The sequence below is a fragment of the Electrona antarctica genome (assembly GCF_951216825.1).
Source record: "Electrona antarctica genome assembly, chromosome: 3".
Taxonomy (NCBI): Eukaryota; Metazoa; Chordata; class Actinopteri; order Myctophiformes; family Myctophidae; genus Electrona; species Electrona antarctica.
The window spans coordinates 33925717-33949342 of record NC_136808.1 but is presented as its reverse complement, the minus strand read 5'-3'; the positions used below and the strand labels follow the sequence as shown (position 1 = coordinate 33949342).

General features: G+C 44.8%; 1 protein-coding gene across 1 annotated transcript in view; it reads right to left on the bottom strand.

Moving 5' to 3' along the window:
• eprs1 (glutamyl-prolyl-tRNA synthetase 1) overlaps nucleotides 1-23626 on the bottom strand; it is a 48078-nt gene that overhangs the window by 21863 nt on the left and 2589 nt on the right. The window contains exons 2-13 of the mRNA XM_079497549.1: nucleotides 21927-22011; nucleotides 14217-14316; nucleotides 13576-13732; nucleotides 11208-11344; nucleotides 10120-10220; nucleotides 9138-9264; nucleotides 8057-8249; nucleotides 7704-7875; nucleotides 7337-7570; nucleotides 6980-7064; nucleotides 6382-6441; nucleotides 118-228 (exon numbers count right to left, since the gene is read on the bottom strand). Coding sequence (XP_079353675.1) covers nucleotides 118-228; nucleotides 6382-6441; nucleotides 6980-7064; nucleotides 7337-7570; nucleotides 7704-7875; nucleotides 8057-8249; nucleotides 9138-9264; nucleotides 10120-10220; nucleotides 11208-11344; nucleotides 13576-13732; nucleotides 14217-14316; nucleotides 21927-22011 — 1562 coding nt within the window. The remainder of the gene's footprint in view (nucleotides 1-117; nucleotides 229-6381; nucleotides 6442-6979; nucleotides 7065-7336; nucleotides 7571-7703; nucleotides 7876-8056; nucleotides 8250-9137; nucleotides 9265-10119; nucleotides 10221-11207; nucleotides 11345-13575; nucleotides 13733-14216; nucleotides 14317-21926; nucleotides 22012-23626) is intronic.

The following is a 23626-nucleotide window of genomic DNA, read 5'->3' as shown; positions in this document are numbered from 1 at the left end:
GGTTTATTTTGTTGTTATGTTGCAATGTCTTACAGAAAGCACTGACAACAGGTACGTTTATACCACTCATTCTTGAGAATTGGGAGTGTGTGTGTGTTAGGTTGGGGAAAGGAATACCTTGGGGTGTTTGGCAGCCTCCGTCATCTCCTCAGCGGCTTCAGGGATGTGAACAGGGACCACATATGAGCTGGACAACGCTGTGTATCTGGGAGCCACCGGGTCTATTACCTACGCGCACACACACGCACAACAGAGGGTGGGGGACATGTTAGCAGGTAAACACCTGAACAGTATAGAATACACCCGCACACTGTGTATTTGCTCGGTACATGAGTATTTTAAAATACTATAAAATACTCATGTACCGAGCAAATACAGTGTGCGGGTGTATTCTATTCCTTTCATTGATGTCCACTGGCCTACGCACCTGTGCATACGCCTGATTTCTAGGTGTTCAGGTGTTTCCTACAGTAAACACCTGAACAGTGCCATCATCCCATAAGAATGAGTGACTCGCTTTGAACAAAAGAGAACGCTCAACAATGACCAGGAATATGGTAGGATAAGAAGCAGGAAATCCCATCGGATGCATCCAAAAGGAAAGAGGCGTTGATTGGTGCTGAATATGACTAAGGATGCAATGACACAGAGAAAGCACAGCAGAGCATGCATGGCTATATAAGAACCTACTCCCCACCTTTTGGCTCTCATTTATACTCTTAAGGTGCATTCACACTGACTGTATGCAATAAAAAGTAATTGAGTGCTTGAAATTATCTTTGTCACATCCACTTACAGGGTCCTGCACAGATTTGAATGGCTGTCACCCTTTTCTCTTCTGTGAAAATCACTTGAGTGAAAATCACTTTCCAGGAATTCGTACACAGTGGTGGCGGTAGTAATACTGGTTGGTTGTAATATGTTTTGCCTGAGTGCATGAAAGGAGCTAGAGTGAAGTGGCACGGTGCCAGAGAGGAAGGGAGAGAAACGAGACATGAACAGAGGAACTGTATAAACTTTTCAAAGGAGACCTGCAAAGCAACTTAATCCCCAAAATAATAACAAAAAAAAATTAATCACTTCACATCAAAAAGACTAATCGGTTGTATTTAATAGACTCAGGGCTTAAAGCAAAAAATAATCCCAAAACTGAAAATGATTTTTTGCAAATCTGCACTGATCTCATTAAATTACCCCTATGAAATGTAGATTATTCATGTACTACACAGTACACACTATTTTTCTCTCTATCTTTTAACTGCAGTGATGAGCCTGCACAACAAAGAATTTAACTTTTTTTCCCTCCGATTCCCGCTGGGGGCGTGTTCTCTCCTCCGCATCATCAGTGCCAATACCCGAGGCGGGGTTGGCGAAAGGGCCTTTCTGTGTGGAGTTTGCATGTTCTCCCCGTGTCCCCTAGGGTAGGAACGCTCACAAAAAACTTGCAGTAATCCTGGTCTCTAAACTGGTCTTCTCTGCAGCTGAATACTGTGCCCCAGTCTGGTGTAGGAGCCCACATGTCCAAAAGGTGGACACAGTAATAACTCTCTCCGAGTCCGAACCATAGCTGGCTGCCTGAAGCCCACTCCTGTTTCCTACCTGCCAGTTCTTGCAGGAATTGCGTCGGCCGGCCTCCGACGAGAGGCTGCTACCATCAAGCTAGCAAGGAAAGCCAAAATACACGACTGGCACATCCTACACAACACTACAGTGGAAATAGAGCCTCCAAACAGACTCAAGTCTGTCACCCTTACAACAAGGCGGCACAAGAGATGTTACGTTCGCTGGCGGCATCTTGGAAGCAGGAGTGGGAGTCTGCTGGGCCCTCCCGTATGCACCACTACATCTGTGACCCGGTAGGAGAGGACCTACCACGCCGGCAGTGGACCCTACTGAACCGCCTGCGCACTGGAGTCAGCAATGAAGAGGTGGGGCTTGGCGGACAGTGCAGCATGCGAGTGTGGCGAGCCTGAGCAATCTGCCGAGCACATAATTAACACCTGCCCCTTGTACAGACCTCCTTCGGAGGCCGGCCTCTTCCACGTGGGACCAGAGACAAGGGCGTGGCTACTCGATACTGAGTTGGACATTTGAGGATGATACACGAAAGAAGAAGAACTACCTCCCCCTGGGCGCCTGATGGAGGGGAAAGGAATTGGTCAGAATAATGTGTTCCTTCCACGTGCTACGTCCGGCCGGGAACTATCCCGTCAGGTAAAAAGAAGCAGCTTGGACTCCTCATGCATAGAAGGAAGCATGAGGTCAGTCCGTTGCCCCCCCAGGTTGGCAGAGGAAGTGTAGCGCCCATGATTACATTAGATAATTGACACTGGGTGAAAAAAAATGGGTTGAAAAACCATGGGATAAAGATATAAAAAAAAAGAATTTCACTTTTAATGTGATGTGACAATAAAGATTGATTGATTCTTGATTCTGATCTCAACAAGGCACTGGATTATTGGCTAAACCAAACAGGAGTCAAGTAAAACCAAGGGCCGAGCCTTTGCAGACTAAATCTCAGCCAGTCAATTATCACTAGCCACAAGCTGGAAAAACTGTACTTCAAACATTATTAGGAGGTTCTATTGTTTAAGATTTAGTTGGCCGGGAACAACGTAACAGATAGAAGGGGATGGGGTCAGTCCACAGGCCATTGACACGCACGGGAGACAAACTGAATTTGACTGTGTGGTTATGTTTGGTCAAAGTTATGTTATGATCTCTTTATATAGTGATATATAGGGGGCATTACCTATGTTAATAACCAATTGGCCATGCAATCATGTCTGATCAAAAGGGATTCATCATTCACACCTGGGTAAAATGAATGACGCTGCATGAGGTTCAATCTTTAGCCAACATTGACTCAATTATTCATAATTCAGTAAAGTTGGTTAACATTTTTAATGACTACAGAGGAAATGTAAACATACGCGAAAATCAATCCATTAGATAGTCTATTTATGCTATATGGCTGAAGCGGTGAAATGATAATTGATAATGCCATGTATTGTATTGTATTGTATTGTATTGTATTGTATTGTATTGTATTGTGGTCCTGCTCTGGAGAGAGGGCTGCTGGGATGGAAGGAGCAGAGAGGAGCAGGGAGGTGATCATGGATGGAAGGAGCAGAGGAGCAGGGAGGTGATCATGGATGGAAGGAGCAGAGAGGAGCAGGGAGGTGATCATGGATGGAAGGAGCAGAGAGGAGCAGGGAGGTGATCATGGATGGAAGGAGCAGAGAGGAGCAGGGAGGTGATCATGGATGGAAGGAGCAGAGGAGCAGGGAGGTGATCATGGATGGAAGGAGCAGAGAGGAGCAGGGAGGTGATCATGGATGGAAGGAGCAGAGAGGAGCAGGGAGGTGATCATGGATGAAGGAGGAGGAAATAAAGGAGAAGAAGAGAGGAGGAGGAGTACCTTCAAACAGCTAACTGGCAGCTTGGAAACAGAAGAGTGAGATGCAGCTTAATGTCAAAGACAGGAGAGGAACAGTGTGTGTGTGTGTGTGTGTGTGTGTGTGTGTGTGTGAGTGAGAGTGAAGTTATAAGTATGAGAAAGAAATCAAATGAGAAAGTGTCTAAGCAACAGAGAGAGAGGGACATAGTGTAAGGCAGGAGACAAGGGAGAGAGGGAAAGACAGACAGACAAGGTAGAGACATGTTCACACAGAATGGCTGACCTACATTACATTACTTCCTGTCCTGGTGTCTTCATCTACGGAACTATTGCATCTGCGAAGTGTCTTTTCCTCCCAATACTTTCACCAGTGAGTGACGTCAGCGGGTTAGGGAGCGATCTGGTACTAGACTAGACTAGCACTGCTGTACTACGTTACGTACTTTGTTTTAGACCTGTAGTGTACTCTGTATAATGCAGTGTTTATTTAAACTCTTAAAAGTGTAAAAGATTGTTATACATTCAGAGGTTAAATTAACTCCTTCCTCGCCACAGCCCTATCTAGTGGTTGAGCGTATATGCTACGGTTTTCAGCCCGCACGGTCCCAATTTGAAGCGACACCACCGGTGTCCTTGACATGGCCAACTGGCGTACTGTAGGACACAACAACCTTACACTACAATGAACCCAATTGCATGCTTTTGTACGGCTACTTTCACCATTTCACATTATATTGTCGATTTTATTCATTAAAAAAAAGATAGATAACATTGGTGCTCCTTACATTTTGGTGGGTGCTCCTAAAAAAGCACTCAGCACTCAGTATCTTTTAGGTTTAATGTATAATAACCATCATTTACAATAGTCCACCAATTTTATGACAGAGCGACGTCTCCAAAACACCACACATGGAAAAACATGGTGTTCTGAAACACCCAGAATGAGATCAGTCTCTCTTTACTATCTTATTTGCTGCCTGCAACACCACCAGCATTTGGAAAAAGCCAGTCTGATCATATTGTAGTTGGCTCCACTAATCTGATGTATCACGACACGCGAACATGACTTGTACAATGTACATTTAATAGAAAAACCCCACATAGTTAGCTAGTTTGGTTGATAATGTTGATGAACCGAGAGAAATGGTGAGGACTGGTAGATGATGGTTTAAATTATCAATCAGTCACTAAATGTACTAATCATAACTATTTAACACAAAGGGCAACATTATCTTATCACTGCATAAAAAAAGAAAGACAAAAAAAAACGATATAATATATATTCCTTCGTATATTCAGCAACAACCATTTGATGGAAATAATATAATTTTGGTTGAAAATTGGTTCTTTTCATTGAGAAACACAGTGATGAAGTGATGAAGTGCAAGTTAAGGCTCATTCATAGTATGGATTTTCGGTGTTGAGGTGACCACCGAACTACAACATGTGGTGAAGAGCAAACCACCGCCACAGCCCTTTTACTCACCACCGCTCAACGTTATTTCAGCTCCGGTGGTCACCTCACCACCGAAAATCCAGACTATGAATGAGCCTTTAGTCTTCAGGGCAAGAAGCGCATTGAGCTGACAGCCAGACAAACACAGCAGCTCACCATGGAGGAAAGGACGCAACATGACCACCAACTGATAAATGACGTGTGGCAGGGAGGAGCAGCTGCTTTCATTTCTACACTCTCAAGCGTTATGGGGTCTTCAAAAAAACAAAAAAACATTTGAGAACCGCTGTCCTTGTGGACTCCTAATGTGCCAATACATAGTGTCACTGTTTTAGTAAATACTGGACTGACATTCAGTAATTGGGTCTTATGATCAAAATAAGAACATTATAATGGTGTGCAAACTGTAGAATTTGCCATGGATGAGGCCAAGTCTTGCCACAGACACATTTGTCAGTGTCCGGACATAATGATGACCCCTGGTTAAAAGGTTAGTAGAGAGCAAAGAGAGGTGGTGAGCGGAGGATGGCATGGGAAACAAAACAGTGAAGAGCCAAAAAGCCATGCAAGCAGAGCGATGAGTCCATTACTCGCTTGTAAAGGCAAGCAGGTTGACTGATAGATACTAGAACACATGAAGCCTGATGTTATACAGTAAATAAATAGCCTTGTTCATGGATTCAATGACATCTCCGAACACCGATTCTCAAATTTCACTTCATAGTAGCCAACTATTTGAGATTGGTATGAATAAATGTGTCAGTTCTTAACGGCTTAGACGCCGTTAGGTGCGGTAGGCGGCGAGTGCCAGCCGAATTTGCAACATGAGCAGAGAAGAAGAGGTCTTGTTGTTTAGGCTGAAAGTGAAACTATTAATGTTTTATTAGGTACCATCATGCCTACTTCATATCATTATGAGCCATAATGTCAATAAAAACAGCGTGCACACGGGGATTTTGGCGGTTTCTTACATGGACGCTAGTGGTGGTTAGCAACGGAGCTAAAATAAAATAATTAATATTTTTTTTAATTCTAGATTAACTCTAATTTATCCAATCTCGGGCATGGCTACCTGTGCAAAGGTACATTAATGTTGTTATCTCGGGCATGGCTACAGGAGTTCTTCAAAAAGACAAGTTACTGTACAATAAAGGGAATAAAACATGTTTAGCTAGATTCTTCCAAAGTTTGGGATACAGTTTATGGACTACCCAATACACAAGGAGTTAAACACTGGACACGCTGTATCAAAACCAACTGGGGACTAAAAAAAAAAAACATACTTCCAGCTATAATGAATGCCTTGGAATTAAAACTAAATCCTCTTCCCTCCACTGATCCAATAACTACCAAATAACTACAATTAATTGTGGTACAGTGACAAAAACCAGTCTCTCCTCATTAAAGTAATGACATTTGTGTATTTCATACACAAATATCCATATCTTTCACAGCCTCACAACATCTGCCAGTCCTTGCTACTGCAAAAAGGGGGTGGGGGGCAGAGAGGATAAATCAAACGTACCTTCTTGTTAAAGGCCCAGATCTTGTCCCACTCCATGTTCACCACTGACCTGGATCCTCCCTGGGCAGAGAGACGACACATCATTGGGTGAGGAAACAATAGAAATTAAGACATTTTAATGGAATTTGTGCGAAACCATTTGAGAACCACTGGTTTATAGAAAAAATTGTATAGGACCCATTTTATATGCATCATTAATTACATCTGGAATTCTGGAAATAGTCATGTACCACCTCACACCTCACACCTGAATAGATCAATACAAGTTCTGTCTGTCTGTCAGTCTATCTATCCATCCATCCGTAGGTGGAATCTGTATAACTGACCTGTAAATGGTAAATGGTTGTGCATTTATATAGCGCCTTTATCCAAGGCGATTTACATATATTGTGCATCAATTCACCCATTCACACACACATTCATACACCGATGGTGGCGGAAACCATGCCAGGCACCAACCAGCACATCAGGAGCAATTTGTGGTTCAGTGTCTTGCTCAAGGACACTTCGACACTAACTTATTAGGGCATGCCTAGTAATAAAGCCAGTCCCTGGATTCTACAGTGTACTTGTGTGCAAAGGTGACAAGCCAATTTACCTGAGCAGCGATAAACTGTTTGAGGCCCTCGACAGTCATTCCTCTTCTCAGCACTCCTCGGACAGTGGGGAAACGAGGGTCGTCCCTGGAGGAGATGAGAGACAACATGGGATCAGGAGGAAGACAAGGCAAGGGACAGACAAAGACGGAAGAAAGGGACAGTTCATGAACGCATATGTTGGGGAAATCTTTAAAGGGCAGACAGGCTTTTGTTAGGTTAGGTTAATTTCCAAAACCTAGTACCTATCGTTGTGAAGCTTGGTGAGGCGAGTTGATGGTTCATTATAGAGGGTGCATGTGCAGACTGCATGTACACACGCAGACAGACACTTTAACAATTAGGCCTGAAGAACTCACCAGCCATCGACATAGCCCTGGTCCACAAACCAGGTGAGCTTCCTCTTGGACAGAACAGTGTTGTTGAGGTTGAGCCTGGCATACTCCCAAATGTAGGGCTTCCTGAGTCGCAGTGCATCGATCACCCAGTAGAACTGGTCATCGCGGTCATGGTACTCAGTGGTCCTCAGGGCGTGGGTCACCCCCTCTACACTGTCCACGATGGGACAGGCAAAGTCGTACGTTGGGTACACCCTAGAGAGGGAGAAATACCAGTGAGTAAATCCGCTTACAAAAAATCGGATGAGGCTGTGTTGTTACTAGACTATGTTGTTTTATGCCGACTTGCACAGCTGTAACTGGTCAAAACCATTAGAGGTGGAAGTACTTGTAACTGGTGCCTGTGCGGGGATGGGGAGCGTTTTTGCAGCGGTAGAGGGTGGGGTCTCTCAGGCAGCCGTTGTTGGACGCCATGTCGATCTTGGCTCTCATACAGCAAGTCTGACCGCGCACTGTACCAGCCTTCATCTCCTCCCACATCTTAAAGTTCTGCTCTACCGCTAGAGAGAGACAGGGAAAGAGAGAAAATTAGATTTGCTTTAAATATGAAATGAAATGAAATATTATATTCAAAGATTTACAAAAATGTAAAAAGAAAAATCTAAAATAGCAGATCTACAAGCTCATAGTGCGGCACAAAGTGACGGGTTATGAGCCAATGTATAAAATGGCTTAACATACAGTTGCTGCGGTTCTTGGACTCGAAGCGCTGCTCTCTCTCCAGCTTCATCTGCTCTGGTGGCGTGTCATCGATGTAGGCTTTGCCCTCAGTGAGCAGCTGCTCCGCCAGACGCTGGATGTTGGGGAAGTGGTCGCTGGTGTAGGTGAACTGGTCCGGATGGATCTGCAGCAGGGACACGTCCTCCAGGATCACCTGAGAAAACAGTAGGTAGAGAGAGACAGCACAGGGAGAGATTGAGAGAGAAGACATGATGAGGACAATTGTAGGGTTGGGGTTCGACAGGCAGGATTCCATTGTGAAACTGGTTCTAATTATTGTATTCAATATGCTCACAGTCAAACTAATCTGTTAAAGATTCTTTTCAGCAGATGTGTGGAGGCTTTGTGTAGTACAGGGGTTCTCAACGTTTTTGGCCGGGGACCCCCGGAAATGCTTTGGCAATGTCTCGGGACCCCCGCCCCGCCCCCTCCCGACCCCCAATATAAATTGACTGCTACAATAACCTTAAACCATTTTGGGCGGGAACCCCTTTTGGTGTTTTAAGCATTGTTATAATTTAGCTATTGAAAAATAGCAGATCTACAAGCTCATAGTGCGCCACCGAGTGGCGCGCTACGAGCTTGTAGGTCTGCTATTTTTGAAAAATCGTGAACTTTTTTTTTTTTTTTTAATATATATATATATATATATATATTTTTTTTTTGTAGTAGACAGCAGCAGGATAGCAGTGCCAACCAAGCCTGCTAACATTTACTGCATTACTTTGCAATGCCAGGAGTATGATCAGAATGGTAGTGGTACTAAATGCAATGCCAGGAGTATGATCAGAATGGTAGTGGTACTAAAAAAGCCAGTAAAATCATGGTGATTACATGAACAGTGGTTATTCTGCTCTGCTGGTCCTTCAGAATGATACATTTACATTTTCTAAAGGCAATTCAGTAAGACATGTGTGTAAAGTAAAAATGCAAAATGAAAATTGCTAAACCAAAAAGTGATTATTGAACCGCATTATGGCGTACCATGAATAGTGAATATGGCATCACTGTCACAACCAGACCGGTATCTGGAACACCTCACCTTCTCAAAGTCCTCCTTCTCCTTCTCAGGGTTGGTGTCATCAAAGCGCATGATGAGCTTGCCTTTAAATGTCACCTGGTAGTGCTGGTTCAGCAGAGCAGCCTTGGCATGGCCAATGTGCAGGTACCTGGGCAGTGGGCACAACAAAGGACAGAGAGAAAGTAAATAGTTGAGAAAATTATGAATGATTAAGAATCACAATGACTAATAGTAAGAGAAATCTATGAAAATCTGGGAACTAAATCGTTACCAAGACATTTCTTCACCAATGTGTTTCTAAAGGTGTCTAATAACATGTACTAAAAGTTTGAAATTCAACTCCCGTGGGAAATTGAGTTATTAGCATAATATGTGACCATACCCATAACATCCTATATAAAGGCAAAAAAGTCATTCTTTAAGTAGCATGTGACATATGAAACTAGGGGGTTTTCATGATTCTGAATCCATTCCAAGCATTAGTTTTGCACAAAAAACACTCCTTGGGAGGAAAACGGCCTCACAAACGTGATGAGGTCAGCACATTTGGTTAAGTGGATATGGCCTAATTTAGCCCAAGGAGTGTTTTTTGTGCAAAACTAATGCTTGGAATGGATTCAGAATCATGAAAACCCCCTAGTTTCATATGTCACATGCTACTTAAAGAATGATTAAATTTGGACTTTTTTGCCTTATATAGGATGTTAAGGGTATGGTCACATATTATGCTAATAACTCAATTTCCCACAGGAGTTGAATTTCAAACTTTTAGTATATGTTATTAGACACCTTTAGAAACACATTGGTGAAGAAATTTCTTGGTAACGATTTAGTTCCCAGATTGGTCAAATACCTGATAAAATGCCCTTACTATAACAGAGTGGTGGGACAAACCAATAGCATGACATTATACATGCACACAGCCTCGTTACAATACTTTTGCATTCACGTCACAGAGATCTAAGTATTAATGTAATTATTTGAAAGATAAACTGTGTTTTACCCGCTGGCCTCTGGGGGAAAGCGGACCACGACTTTTCCCATCTCAGCTCCTGGCAGCTCCACAAATTTTCCCAAGTCCTGTTTTTTCTCCCTCTCCTCTGACTGTCTCACTCACACACACACACACACACACACACACACACACACACACACACACACACACACACACACACACACACACACACACACACACACACACACACACACACACACACACACACACACACACACACACACACACACACACACACACACACACACACACACACACACACACACACACACACACACACACACACACACACACACACACACACACACACACACACACACACACACACACACACACACACACACACACACACACACACACACACACACACACACACACACACACACACACACACACACACACACACACACACACACACACACACACACACACACACACACACACACACACACACACACACACACACACACACACACACACACACACACACACACACACACACACACACACACACACACACACACACACACACACACACACACACACACACACACACACACACACACACACACACACACACACACACACACACACACACACACACACACACACACACACACACACACACACACACACACACACACACACACACACACACACACACACACACACACACACACACACACACACACACACACACACACACACACACACACACACACACACACACACACACACACACACACACACACACACACACACACACACGCACACACGCGTCACACGTCAGTGAATCTGTGACAGGCTAGTCAAATGAAGTCTGAGATCGACATTTTGGAACCACTACGTTTCTATGTGGATTCTGAGACTTAATTTCCTCGTGTTATTTAAGCTGATACATTTATGTCGTAAAACAAAAATGTTAAACTATCTCACTCACATCATTTTATCAAGCCAAAACCTTACAGTGAAAGGGTATTCATTTGACGAGGAAAGCCATTGCAAAGTCCCTTCCAGATTTTAGGGCTACAAAAAGTGCAAACACCAAAATCATGTGGGGCTGATGGTGTGCTTACGTTGGACTTGCGTGGGGGAGCTTTGCCCTTGGTCCACTTGTTGCCCACAGCAGTGAATGGCATCTGAGAGGCCAGGAAGTTGAACCATCGATGGACATGGAGGGAGGATCCATCCTGACCGGGCCACTCCACATGGCCTGTATGAAAGACATTTAATATTGCTGGATTTAAATCAGGTGATCCCATTCTACTTTAAAGATGGAGTGCCACATTTGTTGTATTTTTCCAGTTTTTCATGTGTATATGAGGTGACAGTACTTAATTAGACACCTTAGGGTCGACAACAGAGTACAGCATCTTGCAATGGGTCTGGTCCACAAGATTCGATACTCCACCAAGATACCCATGTACCTGTCTAGATACTTCCTTAATGTTAAAGAAGTCCACACCCACAACACCAGAGGGAGTGCAACGAACCATGTACAACCCAGATTCGGCACAAACAAGGGACTAAATTCTTTTCGCTCCTATGCCACAAAAATGTGGAACGCCCTACCAACAGTCATTAAGACATGCGAATCCCTTGACTCCGCACCTACGGATGGCTGCAATTCGAAACTGGCCCCCATAAAATCTGAATCTGAGTCAAACGTGCCAATGAAAAAAACAGTAATATAGTGACATTACATTGTCAGCCCCTCCCCTACCCCCTCCCCCTTTATCATACAACTACAGCTGTGGGTGCAGGTGGATCACCGCAAACCAGGCATACTTAATGAACTGGTGGGGGTGCCCACATAAAAACGACATTTTAACAAATACTGTACACTTTTTTGAAAAAATGATTCCTCCTTATATAACAATAAAACCTGAGGATCATGTTTTAGGATGGAAAAAAATCATGGCAGCTCTGGTGAAGGAAAGGTGAACGATAATCGCATTCAACCTTCTGGCGGTACCTTTGTCTATGTAGGTGCCTGTGTACGACATGCTATTAAAACGAGCGGATTCACATTGGATTCATGTGTAGTAGGAAGATCACTCACCTGTGCATGCGTTACTATTCCAAATAACAATTCAATTATTTTCAGAATGGAGAAATCTATATAATTGCCCAGCTCTACATGAAAGTACACTATACATACAACAACAATGTCCACAAGCAAAATGAAGGCAACAATGACATTATAATTATGATAACAGTCACGTTGAAATACCATGTGTAATGATCCATAACAAGACTACAGACAGTTCTGATTTGGTGTAAAAACACCTAACACAAAAAATAAAACAAGGTAAACTGTCATGTTGGTAATATGCAAATATCTTTTGTGGCTATGCATGGACCCAGTTTCACCTCTCTGTCCTTGGTTTCCTGTCTCACTAGCACACTACTTAATTAGTTTGGTCATTAATTGTCTCCACCAGGCCGAAGGCATGGGGAGAGAGTATGTTTTGCACTCCGTCCGTGTGTCCGTCCTTCCTTCCGTCCGTCTGTGTACAGCTAATCTCCGGCACCGTTAACCCGGTCGATGCCAAACTTTGCACACACACTCCCTGGATGCCAACGATGAACCTCTGCCCCACATTTTCCAGAACGGCCTGTTATAGCGCCACCATGAGGCAGCTTTTCACATTTTTTACCTAAAACTGCACCAATCTGTGTGAAACGTTGCATGCACACTCCCTAGAGGCCAAGGACAAATCTTTGACCTGCATTTTCCGCATCTGCCTTTTATAGCGCCACCAGGAGGCCGACTTTTGTAAAACACATTTTTTGATATTACTCCTCCACAAATCGTTACACAGTATCTCTATGGTCATGTGCTCAAGTCGGATCTGTCCGATATTTCATATTCCATCCTAATTGCCTATAATTGGCTTTCACAGTTTGCAAGATTGCCCCGTTTTGAACAAAAGCCTCAAATCATGAACGCAGCATGCAATTTACGTGAAATCTTTCACACATTTTCTTACTAGGCTGAGGAACCCTTTTCACATTGGCCTGTTATAGCGCCACCAACAGGTTGATTTTTGCAAAACACATTTTTGGAACAAAATGCCTCAAATCATCCAATTGCCATTAAACCCTTTTCACATTGGCCTATTATAGTGCCACCAGGCACTCTGCATTTCCTCAACAAAATGAAGAAATTTTTTGGAACAAAATGCCTCAAATCATCCAATTGCCATTAAACCCTTTTCACATTGGCCTATTATAGTGCCACCAGGCACTCTGCATTTCCTCAACAAAATGAAGAAAACCTGTATATTACTCCTAAACATTTTGCCAAACATCTCACACAGTCCTATCCTCCTGGTGGAGACCTGTGCCCAGAAGGGCACTTTTTCTAGTTCATATATGTATTTATATTTGAATGGCTAGAATCATAAATGTCTTTAAATGAATAGATCTTGTGTGACCAACCTTTGAGTGCAGCCCAGACACAGAGGTCAGCCAGGGTGACAATATTCCCCACCAGGAAGGTTCTGATGGACAGGGTCTTGTCCAGGTCCCCCAGGGCTTCTGTCAGCCCGGTCTGACCACAGAGACGCCGGGCGCTGAACTCCAGCCAGTGGTCCACCTGGAGGAACAGATAATTTTCAGACGGAAAAAAGTACAGGTTGATTTAGTGTAGATTTGATAGGCCTTTCACAATTACATAATCGTCCAATCGCAATTATTTGAGATGATGACAATTATTTGAGATAATGACAATTATTTGAGATAACAATTATTCTTTCATAATCGTCAATCTTTTCCATGTTGAAAAATGTGCAAACATTTTAAAACATTTTCCAAAAATGGCAGAAATAGTTGGTTAACTATTTCCGCATTGTATTAATAAGTAAGTAATAAGTATAAAATGATTACATTTGTCAGTAATGTCTTTGTATATTCAAGCCGAACAGAATTTTTAATTCTATTCATAATAAAAAAACAAAACAAAACAAGTAATAGTCAACTGAAATTTGTAATTGTGGCAGCCCTAGAATTTGACCACATTAATTAACACTTGTATGCAAAGCATCATAGGTGTGGCGTTCTTAACTTCTTAGGTGACTTACCTCCGTCTGTTCCATCATGTTGGATCCGTAAAGACCCAGGGCAGGGGCCACACGAGCCAGGTAGCGTGCTATGGAGTTAACATCCGTGAACTGCAGAGCACTGCAAGGAGAAGGAGGGGGTGGTTGGTTAGTAGGTTTCAGTGACACACTCAAACGTTGTTGATTTGTACAGCATAATTCAAAACAAGCTCAGTTTTCTATGAGCTAGATTGTTGACTGACGTGACTGGAGCCTGTGGGTGAAGTTATGTCGCTGCCGTCCAACACAAGCAACTGAACGTGGAGAAAGTTACAAAGCACACCATTTGCTCCAAGGTACGTTGTTTGTTGATTTAACCATTGTTTAGTAAAAGTTGACGTTAATAGTATGATTTAGTAGTAGGGAGGGTGAACGAGTAACACTACTGCCGCTGCTGCCTCCTCCACCTCCAGAATGTAAACATTGACATGTGCATGTGCACACCCACGGGAAAAGGAATAAAAAAGAAAATGCCCCAAACGTTCTGGGTACCTATGAAGCACTGTTGCAAGACGCCCAACAGCAACGTTTCACCATGGCGTTATTATAGTATGAATGCTGTTGATATGAATGCTTCTATTCCTCTTCGGAAAAACGCTGACATAACACGGTCCTCAATGGAGGATCGCTGATAGTAGGGGTTGTTTGTCCTGCTTAACAACGGTATCGAGGCAGATGCGCGAGCAGGTGGGGCTTACTGCAAGGTCTATTGAGATCCGTTCCTACCAACAGGTTTCTATTGTCCCAGGTCTGAATGAGACCATTGCTCATTGGACCAGAGATTCTCTGTAGCCTCTGCCCCGAACAGGCACTTTACTAGTTCATGAAGTTACATTTAATGTAGGTTTTGTTAATTTCTTTATTTTTTTTTACAGGACACAAAAAATAACATAAGGTTGTCCCGATCCGATCATGTCATCGGAAACCAGGGCCAATCACGCAATCTTCAAATGATCGGAAACTGATCTGGAGGAAAAACGTGATCAGGACAATGGGGCACATCCATGTATCAATATTATACCCTGTATATATATATATATATATATATCTCCATATCATGATATTAGACTGGATATTGTCTGTAATTTTGGATATTGTACTATTGTGGTATGGCATACGTGTTCTATAAAACGCAAGTTATGTATATAACTATGGTTCTATGAATACCGGATGACCGCCAGAGGGCGGTGATTTCATCACCTGGATATACATCGCGCGCACGCGCAGAGGTCGAATATTAATACCAACACTGTCACTCGTGACCCCCTGTGGGCGTGAGCCACCGATATAGGTGCCCAGTTCACAGGGTTCATCGTCCTGAAATCTTTTCGTCGGGATTCCGAGTGACAATGAACTCTGGCGGTCATCCGGTATTCATAGAACCATAGTTATATACATAACTTGCGTTCTATTTCATACCTACTGACCGCCAGAGGGCGGTGATTTCATCACCTGGATGACTCATACCAACATGGTCACGAGGAATCTGCGCTTACCGAGGTCGGTTTGCAGATCTAATGGACAGCCAAACAGCCGTCACCACAGGGTGAGGGAGAGTCAGGTTGGCTGACTCTTGGCAAAAGCCCAAAACAGATGGAGCCCATTTGGCTGCACTGCAGCACAGATGTCCACCCCCTGGTCTGGCATGTCAAAATGCCTCTGGGGAGGCCTTGAGGCCTACTGAAGAAATCTACCTCAACGCAACAATCAAAGTACCTCTAAGTGTTGCGTTAGTCTCTGTTGAATCAAGGCACAGCCTTTCCTGTGCCCTTTATCACAGACAAAAACAACCAAACAGCCATCACAGCTATGCCGTGCCACAGAGCCCGGACAGGGCACAATAGGCAGGTACTAGAATGCTCCATGCCTGGCTGTGGAGCAAACTAAAAATTATAGGCTAGCCAACGTGAAAGGCAGAAAGTCCTTGAAGACATAAGAGGGATTGGCGAATGGTAAACCCAGACCCATCGGCATCCCAGTCTCAGGCACCGGGCAGGGCCTGAAGACAACCTACTCACTTCCGTAGGGTCGCAGTGAGGGCAAATGGTACTAGTAGATAGCCATTTGAGAACGGCCCGATCCAAGGGCTGGGGACAAAGTCCATCGAAACCTGGTAGAGTGGTACCTCGTACCAGATGGTAGGGGGCGATTGCTCGCCCCGTCAGCGTGGCTGATGGCATACCCACAATAAAGTGTGACAGGCGCTGTCCAGAGAGAGCGCAACCTTTATTAGAGCCATCATAGCCAATGAAGAGCCGTTCTGACCACCAAGTGCATGTGGTAGGTCTAACATAATAGGCTCTCAGGGCCCGTACTGGGCACAACAGTTCTCAATCACAATTACTCTCCTGGTGGAGAGGTTAAGGCTGCCAATATCACAGGCAGGTATTGAAAACAAAGAGCAACATGGTGGTGCTTTGTCTCAACTAAACCACAGTTTACTTGTGTTGGCGTGCAACGCCCTGGTGCAGGATGCACAAGAATCAAGTAGGGTTCGGACAATAGGCATGATTGTCAGTGGTCAGTTTACGCAGCCGAAGGTGACCCGGGTGAGAATGCACCCTCTCCCTAAACTGTGACAGGGGATTCTGTCTGTGGGGAGGCCAAAGCACTTCATCGAGAAGCTGCAGTAGATGATTCGGCTGCAGTGGTAACCAAAAACGAACCTCAAGTCGCGTATAGCCCGCCCAATATGAAAAACAAATTGAGGCAGAAACATGGAAACTCATATTTCCTGACCGGTATGGTGGCACCATACTACTGTGCGACTGCCTCTGCCTATCCTGTGAAGGATACACGACACCAAAAGTGGCAGTGTAGAGAAGACTTACAAGAAGTCGCCTGGCCAGGGGTGGGCCAGAGTGTCCTGCCCTAACGGTCAGCGCCGGAAGGGAGAACTACAGTTGGCCACGCGCCAAGCGCTCAAGGCCAAAGATCCTGCTCTGCCGTACATATGCCCAGTGATACGAAACATCATCGGATCCAAGAGGCTTAAATGGGAAGCATGTCCGCCGCCTGGACTGTATACCCAACAAGAGCATTGCTATGAAACCAGCAAGATGAGGCAAGACCTCCTGCAGAGACTGACTGGATCGAGCGACCCCTTAGTGGGTCGGAAGATAGACTGTTGACATATCATGTTACGATCAAAGTCTAAACATCCCAAGGGCCAAGTCCACTGCACACTGGCCCAGTACATCACAGACACTGGCTGGAGATGGTAGGCAGTAGAGCGAAGCACGCTTAAATGCCTGTACATAACTGAAACAGTAACCCAACCGTATCCACGGTGGTAGGCAGAATTCTGGGGTTCGAGGCCCAGAAATTATAGACAGAACATGTAAAAGGGTGCAATGAAAGCAGCCCTAGAGAAGCAACTGTCTACGTCGCTTCGGTGTGCCCAACAACCAGAGGAACTGGCTGGCAGCACTGTACTCGTCCAAGACGAGACAGGTCAGTGGAAGCTGTCCGTCAGCCCCCCATTAACTCCAAGAGTTTAAGCAAGGCCATGCTTGCAGACCATTCTCAATCTGGCACCGCCTGGAGCACATCCACTGTGCCCAGCATACATGACCAGAGGCAGCTGGTAGGTCTGAGATCGAGGATCAGGCGAAAACCACCACCGTCATCAGTCACATCATGAATCAAGGAGAAACCTTCAGTTGAACCAAACTGCTTGTTCACCGTGCACTATGCTGCAAGGTCTGTTGGGTGGCAGGCCCAAACATCCGGCCTGGAACGACAGGCAGAGTGTTAAGTGTCCCACTGTACTTCCCTGAAAGTGGGGCCTGTTAGAATGCCGAGTCTATAATTGATGTGCAAGCTAGTTCAGCTGTACGGTTGCACATACGCAACATGTGTCCCCTGCATTTACCCATCTTATTGCTACTAGGATCAATGAGCAGCCATTCTACAGCGCTCGGGGAGCAATTAGGGGCTCAGACCGGGACACACATGGACACATTGCTGGCCGGATCTGGCATTGAACCCGGGACATCCAGGGGCTCTGGGTCGCCAGGCGGGCTCACTAACCCGCCGTGGCCGCCCCTCTGGGCCACACTAGGCCCCAACATCATCAGGGTAGTTAGTTACCACGTAAGCTAACGCCTAGAACAAGCATCACCCATAGGTGGCGTGCCTGCGCATCAATGCGCGCAGGCCAGAGGGCCAGGATGAGGTGACCATTAAGGGACCGTCCAACACGTCCCAGTCCAGCTGCCGTGGCATGGATCTAGTTGGCAGACCAGTGACTCTACACTGCGTGCGGCCATGGGCAATAGCGATACTAGCTCGAAGGCTTCATCTAGTGACACCACCAGAGAAGCAATGCTGGCATTAAGTCCAGGGTTAGGGACCCTGTCTCGTTGGTCACCCCCAGAAGGCAATCTAAAGGTCAGTGCTACTCATCACAGACCACGAGTAGCGGCTCTGGAAACAGCAGGAAAAGAGCAGCACCCATGTATCAACCCATTAAGACAGGAACAAGTCTGGGTTGCCGCTGCTATGTAAAGTATATAGCCATATGTATACTCTTCTCAATTCATCAAATCGACATTTGAAATCATTCCGAGACCTAGGTCCGGATTCAGAAGGTGTTTACAGCATCGGCCCTAAATGGGATAAGACGTTCTTAACCTGAGCAACTTGGTGGCCAAGAGTACCACCTTGAAATTTCCCCTAGTTGAGAGAGCATCATCTCACAACGCTCGCATCCTTGTGGGAGGCAAATCAGCCACAACCACGGCCAACACAGTTGGCATACGTGCCAGCAGTATGCAGCCACAATAACAGCAATATCTTCAAAATGGCCTTGGATCGTCTCGGGATCCCCCAGAATGAAGTTACTAATGCTGCTCTGGAGAGGAAGTCTGCAGCTCTCGGTATGGAGCTGTTTCCCTCGCTACCAGACTACGGATAAGCGGTTGGAGATGGATGGAAGAATGAACCACAGCCATAGCCTGTGTCCGGCGCCCAAGTCAAAACCCGACTACAGGCGCAAGTAATGGACCTCCTCTGTGGGACCAGAGAGGACCAGCATGTTGCACTAATCCATGAACGGCAGCAGAGCGAGACACTCTAAATACTACTGGTTATGTAGTTGTAGCGAAAGAGTGATCAGTGATAATGCAGCAAAAGAGCGAGAATCACTCAAGCTACAGTGTCAAGTAGTGCCATAGTATAGTGGCAAGGCCAAACACTTGGACTGTCATATACAACCATTTTAGTACCAAGCATATTGGTAATATCTGGCAGCAGCAGAGCGACGTACACTCAAGCTATGATAGCAAGTAATCACAGTATACTGCACATGTCAAAGCAGTAGTGAGTACCAGGTACACAATGTCGTGGTTATACGAAGATCTAACCCTCAGCAGTTCGCTATGGGACGCGTCCCAACTTGGGCGCGGACAACAGAAGTACTTATAGTACACTCACATTCTATTAAGTATATAAGAGAATGGGCCTCTTTTGCATCATGACGTAGCACGTGCCCTCTCGACGAGGGCATAAAAGCACGTACTCGCGCATGCCTCACTTATATCTCTTATAACCATGGTTACTGCGTAACCTTCAGAGAATGGCAGCAGAGTGAAACACACTCTCAATGCCAGTGAACCAGTCAGCCACAGCGTTACGCTTATTGATCATCTGTACGCACAGTATGTCATTAATACAATGCAGACATGGCGAAGAGCGGAGACCACTCATGCCTATGTCAAGTACACAATATGATAGTGGCGGGGCGGAACATGCCCTCGGTGCTGGTGAAAATGACCATCAGTACACACAGTATGTAAACAATACTATGTAGACATGGCGAAGAGCGAAGACCACTCAAGCACACAGTATGACAGCAATGGAGCGAAACACACCCCCAGTGTCAGTGATAATGCCGCAAAAGAGCATGATCACTCAAGCTACAGTATCAAGTACACTACATATGTACCCGCCAATGTATCCTGTTGTCTTGCCCCCAAGACGGATCAGGGCAGTTGCTGCAAAGGCAGCTAATGAGGACTAGTCCAAATAGGCATAGGCACAGCATTATATGCCTATTGATATTGATTCTCAGTACATGTTATGTACTGAGGAAGGCCATCTACAGGCCTAGGGGAAGAGCCCTCGATCCCGTGCCTAGTAGAGATAACCACGCAATGGTTAAGCGATAGACGCTTGAAACATTATATTAGTAATTATACTGCCAAGCACAAACAAGTATTACCCGAACAGCAGCTGAGCGGATCACACTCAAGCTATGAGATACAAGCACTATGCGTATCTCAGATAGCAGTATACACTTAAGTTAAGCTGTGACGTTAAGCACGCTGCAGTGACAACATTGTCATATTCCAGCTTGATATAACGAGCAAAACAAACTAGCAAGTCAGCACTAAGCTGCGTTTACAACTTGACATGCATTTTGAAAAAGTTTGTTCCTTAACCAGAAATCGTCTGGGGAAAGCGCTCATTAACGTCACGACCACACAAACCTCCTCTTGGTAGACATCGTTGCAACCAAGCGCCACATATGTGGTAGATTGCACGTCTGCGACAGAGCGAAAAACACTTCTTGCAGAAACACGTGGAGAGGAGTGGTCATTCAACATGACTAATCCTATAAATCAGTCAGAATAAGCGTCGCTGCAGTACGGCGACTGCCCAGTTACTGACGCCATAAAACATTGCTGTTGCTTATTTAGCATCGTGCGGCCATTCAACATGAGTATTGATTAATAGTCAAATAAGCGCCGCCGCGGTCGCTTTCGAGGCGAAGCACACCTCTGCGAGCCACACAAACAGCACACCGACATTAAATACAAAGTTAGCTCTTAGTTAGTGAACACACAACCGCTAACCCTTAATGCATTAGTCGGGAGGATGGACGGATACTGCCGACAATCCCACAAATCATACAAGTTGGATTCCAGCGAGCAAACACTGTCACCAACCCAATGTAACGCCACACAGCAAAGCGAAGATAACGCAAGGCTGTAGCAGGCACGCCCGCCGGGCAAGTAAAGTAACACGCAACTTACCTGTAGAAAATAAAGTCCAACATAATAGTTGGACCAGGGAGCCCGGCGGAAAATTATCGCCGCCAACCATGCAGCCTCTGGAGGACGCAAGGTAGCCCCAACCGAACGGTTACGAGGCTTATAGGCATGACTGGCGTCGAGAGCCCCCCCATACAGCCTCGATGGGCTTGTAGCAGGAGCTCAATAAAATAAATCGACCTGCGCTCAAAGGCGAAAAGATGAAAGAGGATGAACCCTGTGAACTGGGCACCTATATCGGTGGCTCACGCCCACAGGGGGTCACGAGTGACAGTGTTGGTATTAATATTCGACCTCTGCGCGTGCGCGCGATGTATATCCAGGTGATGAAATCACCGCCCTCTGGCGGTCAGTAGGTATGAAATAGAACTATAAATATCGGATCGGGAAAATTCAATAATGAAATGATCGGAATCGGATCAGGAGCAAAATAATATATATAATATATATATATATAATATAATATATAATATAAAAACATATTAAAGCGAACTAGTGAATGTAAAATAAGTTCAGCAGAAAAGATTGGGTTCTGGGATTTAAGAGGTTAACCTTAATTCCCATTGGCCACGTTTATTTCTCCAGCTGTTTGCGGTGTGTAGTAAAAGTCATCAGTGCGAGAAAGAAGCTTACTCACTCTGAGATGCGGAGGCTGGTGTCTTTGCCCTCCTCCACAGAGAGCTTCACGCTCCCCTTTACGTGCTCTGCAGCCAACAGCGCCCCTGGAAGAGAGGATGGGAATGTCAGTGTCAGCTAACCAACAACACCTGTCAGTACACGCAACAAAATTCCTTTCCAGGGCCCAGGGTCAATTACAGAAACCCATCTCAAGTCTGTGTGTATGCGTCCGTCGTCATTTCTCTTGGGGCAATGCTCAATTGCATTTAGAGAAAGCACTGCAAATCAGAATGCCCGCAACATTCAAGATTAAACAAATATTTCAAAGTGAGAAACAGAGAGAGAACAGCCAGCACTCAATAATGTCCTTTTCACATTTATTTACCTGACCCAGAGCAACAGACGCGTTTCAACCTACAGTAATAGGTCTTCCACGCTCAATTTCATGATTGTGGTTGATTGTGTCTGTGTGACTATAGGCCTATTCATAGTCCAGTTTTCGGTGAAGAGGTGACTAGTAAAAGATCATGTGTTGTGTGACCACCGTGGCTTGACATCATGTTGTAGTTTTCGCTGGTCACCAAAAACTGGACTATGAATAGTCTGGACTATGAAAAGTCCTGCCCCATGTGGGAACTAACTATTTCCATAGACAACGCCTTGGTAACCTCTGTCCCAACAGCCAGGAACCTTGGTGTTGTCCTGTACAGTCAGCTCTCATTCAAAGCACACATTACAGCCATCACGTGATCGTGTAGGTACAGTAGGATTACACCCTATAACATCCAACGAATTAGACCCTTGAATCCTCACCCAGGAGTCAGCCCAGCTCCTTATTCAGACATCTGTCATGTCAAAACTTGACTATTGTAACTCCCTCCTTACTGGCCTACCGGCATCACGGCATGCGCACTTATTGCCTCTCCAATAAATCCAAAATGCCGCAGCTCGCTTGGTCTTCAACGAGCCAAAATTCTCACATGTATCCCCCCTTCTCCGCTCCCTCCATTGGCTCCCGGTCGCTGCCCACACAGAGGACAAAACTCTGATGCTGGCATTCAAAGCAACCAAAGGTATATTTGTACGTCTCTATTTACTCTCTAAATGTTTTGATGAATTGAACAAGGTGGACCCTCTTGTAAACAAGTGTAATGCTTATTGGGTCGTCCACTCACAGTTAACAGTCTTTGTATTGAGTTGTGCTTGAAATGTACTGTAATTCTGCAAACAAACTGTTAATAAATATTTAAATCAATCAATTCAATCAATCAAACTTCCCATAATTGTAATCAGAACTGCAGATTCACTCTCAAGTCTCAATCTGCCGCCATAGGCTGAAAACCCAACTCTTCAGACTCCATCTTAGCACTTGCCGTGGCACTTCACTTGCCCTAGCCCCGACGACCTTACAGGCGTATGCAAAGGCTCAACTTATCTAACTTTAGTTAGCATTTTATGTAGACATAGCACTGTTAGGTTCTTAGCTTATGTATGGTTCATGATGACTATTTTTATGTATATGATGTATTACCATGTTTTTGTTCTTGCTTACTGAAAGTCGCTCTGGATTAAGAGCGTCTGCTAAAAATGCCTAAATTGTAAATTGTATGAATAGGCCTATGTGATGTGTGGATGTGAACAAATCTCAGTAAGAAAGTCTGAGTCCACTACCAAACAGTTACACTATTTTGCATCATTCATCAAAAACAAAATCATTTG